General features: G+C 44.3%; 1 protein-coding gene across 1 annotated transcript in view; it reads right to left on the bottom strand.

Annotated features, from left to right (window-relative positions):
• Positions 1-1,570: 1,570 nt before the first annotated feature.
• LOC137439660 (ankyrin repeat domain-containing protein 13B) overlaps positions 1,571-10,556 on the bottom strand; it is a 225,624-nt gene continuing 216,638 nt past the window's right edge. Inside the window, exons 15-16 of the mRNA XM_078768289.1 lie at positions 4,332-5,785; positions 1,571-4,268 (exon numbers count right to left, since the gene is read on the bottom strand). Coding sequence (XP_078624415.1) covers positions 5,401-5,785 — 385 coding nt within the window. The 3' untranslated portion in view covers positions 1,571-4,268; positions 4,332-5,400. The remainder of the gene's footprint in view (positions 4,269-4,331; positions 5,786-10,556) is intronic.

Raw genomic sequence — 10,556 nt, forward strand, 5'->3', positions numbered from 1 at the left:
GTACGAATAAACAAGCTTTTGAACTCAACCAAATGGCCTCGTTCTCTCGCCGTCCACGACTCCTAAAATATTAATGTTATTACAAAACAATATTAATACCAATAATATCCCACCTCCCCAAGGGGTTTTTCCGGCGAATCAAATATAAATAGCTTATCATGGCGTTTTCATGGGAGCAACGGCCTCTACCAGAAGTACTGAACAGTCATAAATATTATGAACCACAAACACGTATGATTAGCTTTTTAAATGGTCGCTAATGCTGTTTATAACACTAAATGAAATTTGGAGAATCCCGACATGCATGAGGTAAGTTTTACTTACAGAACTGAGGGAAGATCTACTGTGCTTCAGGTACCCCATAAGTGTTGGGTTAATAACATGACCCTTCCTGGCGCTACCGTGGCATTTTTTGTAGTGAACTTTTGAAACTCGCTCCTGTTTAACACGAGACTAAAAGGGAGGAAACCCGGGGTGTGCTCATTTACCAAGCAGCAAGCTAGCGCTTGCGAAGCCAGCCGTTCCTTAACGGTTTTGAATTGAGTGCTTGCTCGACTGCTTAAACCACTTGGTGATCTCTGCACAACAAACTTGGTAAATGAACACACCCAATGCTCTTGAGACCCGACCATAGATCGACTGTGATCTATATACCCCAAAGAGGAATGACCCTTCTTGCCACTCCCGTCATGAGCGGGTGTACTAGTTTATGAAATGGCTGCAAAGTGAGGCTTGTTATTCCTCCAATATATAGAGAGGAAAGTTTGTTAGTTTGTTTATGCATTCAGACCCTGCAGAAACCAGTGCAACCAAACTTTGCATGGCCTCCTCTTTCACCCACACGAATGTCGGGGGCTATGTTTGGATAAATAAATAAAAACCTGATAATTGGCCTTTAGGCTCCAATCGGGTATTGTGCTTATACACTGCCTGCGTTCCATTCCCCCCCCCCCCCCCCCCCCCCGGGATCAATCGAGTAATGCATGTTGTGAAGATTGTATGTTAAGGTTGTAGCGAATCGTTGTTAACACAAATTAAATTATTGTAGTGTTTACTTATTTAAAATATTGCTTTACACGTTTATTATAACACCCCCGTGTTCAGGTCTCGTGTGAGTATGTTGCTTATACACTGCCTGGGTTTTTTTTTTCTGGGAGTGATCGAGTAATATGTTTTGTGACGGTCATGCAGGAAAAAGTTAGGCACATATGTGATGTCATTGAATTTCCCCAGGCAATGCAGTCCGTCAGCTAGTTTTCTATAAAATAAGGTATCCTCTGACTTGAGGTATAGAGGACATTGTATCTTCTTGTGCAAAGCATTGCAGGGAATTTAGTTACATTATCAGCAAAGAAATGTTTACTCTTGGAAAGACTGGGATTTCAAAAGTTCCCAATCTAATGGAGACATGAATCATAACAGGCCTAGGATGGGTCGTTTTAAGATCTGCGATCACATCGGATCAAACAGAGCATTATTAAAGGTCATTGAGTAGCATGATCTCAGTTTCTTGCATCTCAACCCATTTTCATTGGAACTATCAGCAGCACTGACGAGAACAATACTTTTTGGGAAAGAGTTGTTTTACTGCAATATAATGAATAGCCACAACACAAAGCTCAAAAGGCATTGTTTAGTCCACTACCGGAAGGACACCGACATCACCTTCTACCCGTGCACCCTTGAAGGAATGTCCTCTTTGGAAGCACCATGAGGAATATAAAACGGGCAGGAACGTGACATGAGGTGCTGCGCATCATGCGCACAAGGAGAACACCTTTATCTCTGCGAGCTCAAGCACTCGGGGATTGTGGGTGTTACATACTTCTCGCCAAGATGGACTCCAGTCCTTGACTCCACGTGTGCTGCGGCTGAGGACTCGGAGCACTTTCCGAACCGTGAAACCTTTCCGATGCGGCATTAGGCACGCCAGGTAGGCGCCACCTGTCCATAAATCACTAACTTGATGCATGAAAAGTAAAGGGAGCACCCAAGTCAATAGCAAAGTGATCATTCTACCGGAAAGAATACAAAAAAAAATAAAAAAACAGCCAAGTGAAATTTACGATGAGCATTCTACAAAATGATTTTATGAATGCATACGGAATATGCATGACCTGTTAAAAGGGAGGGGAAAAACCTCACCTTTTGAAAAATTATCATGATTTTCCTAAAACTATACGGCACTTTGTAGGACCAGTAATCATATAGCGAATGTGCTTCGGTTTCTATGACGGTATTTTATAAACAACACTGATCTAAGTGAGCACACCAGATCCGAGTGTCATGGCTCAATGTTCAAGGCCTTATGTACTGAAAATGTGATCCACGGCTTCGCGAAACCACCGCCTATTACTTATCTGGGAGGTTGGAGTAGCATAGACCTTCACACAAGCATAGACCTTCGTGGCTCCACGTGACGAGAAACTTCTCATGCAACATCTTCCTTTTCTTTTCTACTTGGCCTTGCGACACCATCACGACATAAAAGGCTCAGAACAAGACACCACCACAAGCTTTCTGCTGATCAATCATGGTCACAAATGAGACCGACAAACAAAGTCTTCTCGAATCAAAGGAGTTTTATGTCGGAACAGCTCCTGCGACAACATTTTCACAATTGATGGATTTAAGAAGTTCCAAATTCCATCTTGATTTGCAGAATCGACATAATCACAAATACCTTGCGGTGGGTGCTGCCTGCGAGAGCAACAAATACCTTCACAACAATTTCCTCTCTCTGTTATGTCTCACCCTTCCACACTAAACTTGTTCCTCACTACCTGGAAATGGTTAGGGCTTCCTTTCCACTTTTCCGACATGCCAGTGCAACATGGTTCTGTTAAACTAAATTGCATGTCCTCGATTTGTCCTTTTATGTAGTTTCAGTGCTATGCATGTCCATGGTTCGCCAAATTGGGAGGAAGATTTAAGGGAACGCAGAAGGGTAAGACTTCATTCGGAACGTTCAGAACGATCTGTAGCAGTTAAATGTAACGAGCCTGGACCACAGTGAGGATGCGTCACATGCAGACCAGAGTCGGACTAAGTGGGCAGGCAAAGGATCCTTACCCTGTTGGTCATCAATGAGCCAACTAGGTTGCTCCCAACAATCCAATGGTGATATGTCAATTTTCCTGAGTGGCAAACCGACTGTCTATACTTCCTGAAGGTGGGAATGCAAATCCACTACCTCTGGGATTCCAGCCCAACGTCCCCACCGATAAACCACCACTGTACCAATCGACTGGCGTGATTCATGAATCCAAAGGCCTAAACTATCACACAATGTTAATTGGAGCCCCTAGGTTCAACAACTTTCATATCTCCTCTAACTCAAGGTTTGTTGAACTTCTCGGGAAGATGCTTCCACTTCGGTTACTTCGCCACTGCAACTTCTACGGTTACTTAATTGTCAGCATACCTGTATTTTCCACCTTAATTCAAACGATTTGTTTGTAAGTACCATTTCAAGTGGGCAGATCTGTACTCCAACTTCGGTCTCGAACATGCTGACATGAGATTTTCCATATTTGATATGTCTAGGAACAAAGTTCTCACCGAATCGGTAGAAATAGTAATTAAACAGCAGTTGAGTACTTATATATCGAATTACCGAGTTATTTTGTGCATCTTTATGAAAGGAACCGTATACCGAGACTATTCACTGAGTTTTTGTGATGAACAATGAGTATCGTTTGGTGATGAAGATGTTGTACCTACGTCCGTGAAGGACAAAGGCTCCAACGGTACTATTTGTCAGTAGCATCGCTCTCGCAAATGCACGATCCCGCCTCCTTCAATGCGGTCACAGGTGCAGAAAAAAAGACTCGGAAGTCATTGCTTCTGGCGCCAAATAAAGATCTTCGCAACTTAAACTAGAACGGCACTCGGTAGAGCGCACACCTCCGCGAGGTTGAACAGTTTATGTTTTGTATTCCACTGATAGGCCGGATCTGGATTTGGACCTGAACCAAAATCTAATCGCCATGTTGTTGTTGCCTAACCAACTCATCCACCAAGTTTTGTCATAATCTGTCCATAACTTTTTGAGATATCGTGCTATCCATCGGGCTTAGCGATATTACTCAATGGTGAAGAATCACTTAACCAATTCTTGGATCTGGATCTTCACCTTCACCTGTTCCATTTCATCCTTCTCGCGTATCCAACCTCTCCACCAAATTTTGGGCAAATCCATCTACAGCTTTTTGAGATATCCTTCTGTTCACAGACAAATATAAGTGAACACACAATCCTCCATCCACCTTTGGTGGTAGAGGTAAAAAAACGAATTCAGTTGTGATGTAAGTAAATCGCAGGGCATCCACCTTTGGTGGCAGAGGTAAGAAACGAACTCAGTTGTGATGTAAGTAAATCGCATGCCAAGCTTCTCCGATACTTCAACCAAGATGTGAGATAGACAAAGGAGCGCGCGGCATTCGATCCTTCAAGTGTGTCCATCATTTGACCAGGTGCAGTTCCCAACTGGAGCACCGATGGCTCAGATGTTCTTTCGCCATGGTTTTGCATTTGTCGGCATAATGGTAGCTCGGGATTGCCGAGGAGCGAGCATCGGTTTCTGAGATTGATTCCGCAGATTTCAGTGTATTTTGAAGTGACGGATGAGGAATTGTGCGCACATATTAGATTACTGATACAAGCCAAATGTCAGCCTAACACATCTGCAGGAAAATGGTTGTGCTTCTTACAAACATCCAGGAATCACTCGGTGACTTCCAATGATATGTCCGTTCGTGTTGCTATTGATTGATACACGAGGCCCGGAAATCTCTTACGTCTACTTTTTATACCTTTACTTGTTTTCAAACTTTGCTATCCTACTTACACATTTGCTTCTTCCTATTTCTGACCCAGTAGGTGTCTATTGTTTTGTTGTTGCTGATAGCACCCTTGCGTTCACGGCGTCTTATGGCTGTAAGTTGGGTATCTTTCCGCAAGTTTCATGTTTAAACATTTTGTTCTGCTGTTGAAGATATTGGGGTACAAACATTGCTGTCCAAGATTGGCGTTCATGTTAACTTGTGAAGATCCAAGTGACCATTCCAAACTTGGACTAAAAAATAATTCTAGCCTTATGTTAATAGTATTAAGAAAAAAATTGACTGCCTCTCCCACTGCCGTTATCCTAACACCTGCCAACAGCTCATAGCAACAACGAAAAAGAACTTAGAAATCCCTAAAATTGCTCTATCTCGCACCTGTGGATAACTGGGCCAGGGTATGTTATGTGAGAAGGTTGAATGAATGGTGATTGGCAACTTGTACCTTAGCCACGCGTGCAATTCTACACTTCTGGTTCAGCAGAAATACAACACTAAATCCCAAGCTGTAAACCCCTTCTAAACTGTGTCCCTGATGTAGCGATTTAAGGATGCCTCAACCTGGACAATTCCAGCCTCGCTCTCCTCCTCTCCGCTGCCTGCGTGGCCGCTCCTCGTGCTCGCTGGTCGAGAGATGCACGGCGAGACGCAGCTGCTTGGCAAAGCTGCCTCTAACAGTGTCTGTCCACTCCTCTCCTCCATTTGCTTTGGTCGTTCCATGCCCGACGACCACCGTCGGCCTGTGTTGCACCGGCGAGCCGACTCGAGTTTTAGCGGCCGGGCTGCTTTGAACGCTCCCGCCGCCCTTCAGCCTGGCCCGGCCAAGTGAAACACTCGTCCTGTGAGGTGTTCCATGGGATGACCCAGGACGAGGACTGATCGGTGGAAAGGAATGGTGGGCCGCGCTCGAGGTGATCGAGGATGCTGGCTTGGAATTAGGCCTGAAAGAACAAGCAAAGAGGAAATGATTATGAACTGTGCAAGGAAACAGAAAGAGCAACACATATCTACTGCTGCGGTGGATAAAACCATAACTAGTGGGAAATCAATCCTCCTTTGGTCTGATTACTTCAATTACGTGGTCTCACTTAACGTAATCTCTTTCAGCCAGATGATTTCAAAAGAATATTTGGAGGATTTCAAAAAAAAAAAGTAACTTAAATGCCTGCAATGGAAGAGAACATCATATATTGATTGCAAATGTCAATATGGAAGAAATTAAAGGAAACCTCACCCAACAACCAATCATCCATAATGCGTATGAAGTAAGAACTAGAACTTCACCTCCACACTTTTATAACAAGGAAACTAGATGCAGGAGGAGGCCATTCAGCCCAACATGCCAACACCACATCAACATCAGACAAAACATATCCATCAAAACGACCTAATCTCATTGGGGGAATGAGGAGGGGAGTGGGGATGAGACATTGAGACAATGTGGCAATCTCAGAGATATCCCAAGGTTGTGAAATTTAAATGGGGAAACATAAATTTTATTATTCAAGAAAAACTTGCTTTTTTTCTCCTAAGGGAGGGTGTGGGTGAAGGTGGATCTTTGATGAGAAATATATAACACCAACCACACACTATCTCTTGTCTATATTCGAGCTACTTAAAAGTCCTGCCAATATCCCGAAACCTCTCAATCACACAAAGTATATAATAAGGGTAGTGGTAGACAAGATGGGGAGAGAAGGGGAAGCACACAAACACAACATTTGAGAGCAGGGACATCGGGAGATCTGTGGGAGGGAGGGGGCTTGGGGGGAGGAGGCATGGGAAGGGGGGGGAGGGGTGGGATAAGTATAAAACACAAGGACACTGCAAGGACTTCCAGGAACGAAGTTGGTATTTCGAAAAAGTGAATCTGGGGTGAAATTAGCAGGGATAGAAAAGATCAATGTTTTGGATGGGGGAAGATAAGAGATGGTGGTGAACAGCCGTTTTAAAGACCTGGAGGGTGGAGTGGGATTGAAGAGAGTGAGGGAGTTTGTTCCAGAGGTGGGAAAAAGAGGAATAAAGGAGTGAAGGTGAATAGAGATTCTTGATTTTGGCAGTTTAACCTTAAGAGGGTTGCTGGCAGATCTTGTACGACCTGTAGGAATATTTGGGGGACAGAGCCCAGAGAGAGCTGGGGGAGCAAGGCCGGAGAGGAGTCGGTAGAAGATAGAAAGACCACCAACCTGCCTGCGGTGAGTAAGTGAAAGGCCCTCGGCGTTAACTTCATCGAGGGAAATTCCAATGATTCTGAAAGCTTTGGTTTCAACAGCGTGAAGATGAGCTATGTGTGAGGCAGGAGCACCGGCCCAAAGGGGAGAACAATATTCCATTGAGCTGCGGATGAAAGCCTTGTATGTGGTGAGGAGCTCAGGTGTGCCAAGGAAGGACTTCGCACAATGGAGGATGCCCAGTCGGCGACTGGCTTTGGAGGCCAGATTTGAAATGTGGTTTTCCCAGGAAAGATCATGGCAAATAGTGAGACCCAAAAGCTTGAGTGACAGAACTTCTTGGAGAGGATTATTCAGAAAGTAGATGGGAGGGTTGTCCAGCCGGTCTTTTCAGAGAGACATCGTAAGACTGTGAGATTTGTCAGGATTGAAAGACATGTTCCACTTGTTTGACCAGTCTGTGATTTTGTCCATGACTGCAGAGAGTGAGGAGGCTGCAGACTGCCGATCTGAGGGATGAGGAATGGAGTGGCAGAGAGTGGAGTCATCAGCAAAGAGATAGAGAAGATTTTCAAGAGAGTCAGAGAGATCATTGATGAAGACCAGAAAAATCACAGGGCCCAGAACACTGCCTTGGGGAACTCCAGCCTGAACAGGAAGAGGAGATGAGAGAAACCCATTCAGGGCCACACGTTGACTACGACTAGAGAGGAAGTCCGCACGCCATGCGTGGAGATTTCCACGGATACCATAGGAGGAGAGTTTGGTGAGCAGAGCGGGGTGCCAGACCGTATCGAAGGCACGTGATATGTCAAGGGAGACAGCTCTAAAGGGAGGCAGCTTCTTCTTTACTATCAGGCTATTCCCCCTGGTCCTATCAATATCTGTTGTTCTGAATAATTCTTTTGCACTTACTATGTCTGTATGCTTCAATTATCTTAAACATCTCTGTCATATCTCCCTCATAACCGCCTCCATTATAATGTATAAAGCCTTATCTCCTAAAGCCGCTCCTCATAGCTGAGTCTATCGAGGCCTGGAATCAATCCGGTAACCCTATGCTGAACCCTCCCCTCCCAATGGCAGCTACGTCCTTCCGAAAAACATGGTAGATATGAGACCAAAATTGCACACAATATTCGAGATCCACTACTACCAGACCACTCTCTGGCTTAAAATAGCCTCGTCTAACATACATGTAACCTGTTTTATGATGGATAATTGAGGAAATTATCCTCTGTCATGAAAAATCTTTCCTTGGCACACCTGAATTTTTATCTACCTACAATGCCTTCTATAGCTTGGAGTACTGCTCTCCCTTCTGGGCTGGCACACCTGTTTTGTACCTTGCTCAGGTTGACGCCATGGAAACGAAGACTTTCAAAATCAATGGAATCTCACATGATGAAGCTGAGTCTCTGGACCTATCATTTTCACATTTCAGGTTGGTGGTATCTCTGTCTTATTCTGCTTCGTTTCTGGTCTTGCACACTCAGCTCTTCATGTACTTTGTCCTCACCCTAACCCTCACCCGAACAACCCAGTAATTCCCCTTCTGGTAAAACTCCCAAAATCCAGACCCATTGCTCACCTCCACTCGGGTGGTCCTCTTTACTGTTGCTGCCTATCGAACCAACTTCCTCAATCTCATCCTTCCCTCTAGGGATTCTAGACATCTGTCCACCACCATCCCAGGCCATACCCCATCTACAACCATGATCTTTCCTCCCTCCAATAACCCTCCCCAAGCTCACCTCTTTCCAGCTTTCCTTCCATTTCTGAGATTGAGAATTTGTGGCCGTGTCCATCTTCTGTAGCTCGTGTGCACTCCCCTTGCTCTCATTCTTCCCAAAATCCCTTGGTTCTCCAAGTCTCCCTCGATTTCGTCCCTCAACTCTACTGTTTTGGCGTTTCCCTCCTCTTTCTGCTCTTGTTTTTATTCTGTTGCGTGCTGATCCATCGAGCTCCTCCACGAGCTCTGCCTTCGATTAAAGCCATTTCCTGTTTCTATTTTTAAAACTTACTATAGAGTAAAAACCAGATCGTTCATAAACATGGGGTGAATCATTTCAAGTTAATTCCACTTTTCTTAAAGGGCCTTCCTGATACGGCCAACACTCTGGAAGCCAACATCCATCGTTCGTACCTCACAAGCGAGGTTTCTCTCAGTCAACAACCCATACTTTATCCTCTACCATAGGGAACTGTTCACATCCACTCTTTTGTCTACATCTTCTAGCAACTGTGGAATCCTCTCCTTCAGTTTGTCCGATTGTGTTCTTCCCTCAACTGTTTAAAATTGATAAATTGATGAGCTATCGCCATCTTGTGATATCCCTTATTCCATTTCCTGATCTTTTCTATTCTCAGGGATTCTTTCTCTTCCTTGGTCCATCTGTAATATTTTTTCACATTCATCATCTCTTCTTCTCTGTTCCTACCTTTTGCCACTTATCCTGCTCAGTTTCCTTGTCAAACTCACCTTTAAGCTATCTAGCCTGGGTTAGCAGGCAGGGTTATTCATCAGAGTGTGCCGTCCCTCGGAGTTCTGACGTTAAACAGGTGTCCTGTCTGCCACCATTAGTCGGTGGATTTTAAAGATCCCACGGTGTCCATCGTTAGGAGTAGACGAGCTATCGTCCCCACTTTATGTCCCTACATTTTTGCTGACTCTATTAGTTCCTTGCCCAATTGTATAGCTACCTGTCCCTCTTTGCTTGACTATTGGTGTGTCAGCCTCAGCCATCTATCGTTAACCTCTTTCTCATGGATATATCAGAATATCATCTACCTGGGTAGCCATACTCCATATAACTTCAGATTAAGACCTTACTGTAATGAGCTGTGAACATCTGAGAATGGAGTTTGCTCTGTGAAGGACACAAAGGCATCGACCAAGAGGTCAGCTTGAAAATATGGCGTAACCAAGACACATCTGTTTGAGCTCGAGAAATATGGTCTGTCCAAGAAGGCTGGCTTGGAGTTACAATGGAGGACATGAAGAAGAAATGAAATGAGCTCTGCTAACCCCATGGGAAGCAAGGAGAAGCTGACGTTTTGGGTGTTAACCCTTCGTTACTTTTTCTCCAACAAACAGTTCACGTCTGCGACCTCTGCTTGTCTTCCTTTTCCATGGCGGTTAGCATACCTCAATCAATGTCTTGTTGATTTCGTCCAACGGTCGACCTGTCCGCCAACGCATATCAACACGAGCCTTCACCAGCAAGACTAGTTCTTCTTCCCATACCATGCGCTTCAGAGTATCGACCTTTTTACCTTCGCCACCTAAGCTGGATGGAGGTTATGTTTTCACCCCTGTCTGTCTGTTTGTCTATCTGTATAGCACGATATCTCAAAAAGCTATGGACAGATTCGGACAGATATAATATGTATATCTTGTATGTATAAAATATTCTCACATTAAGAAGGGAGTGGTGGATTTGCAATCCTTATACAGATGTGAATGTGAATCTGACCATTTCATCAGCAATTTAGACATTAAACATCTTAGGTATCTCCACTTGCTGTGTAATAATTAATA

This window comes from Myxine glutinosa, chromosome 14 (assembly GCF_964187855.1).
Source record: "Myxine glutinosa chromosome 14, kmMyxGlut1.1, whole genome shotgun sequence".
NCBI classification, from domain to species: Eukaryota; Metazoa; Chordata; class Myxini; order Myxiniformes; family Myxinidae; genus Myxine; species Myxine glutinosa.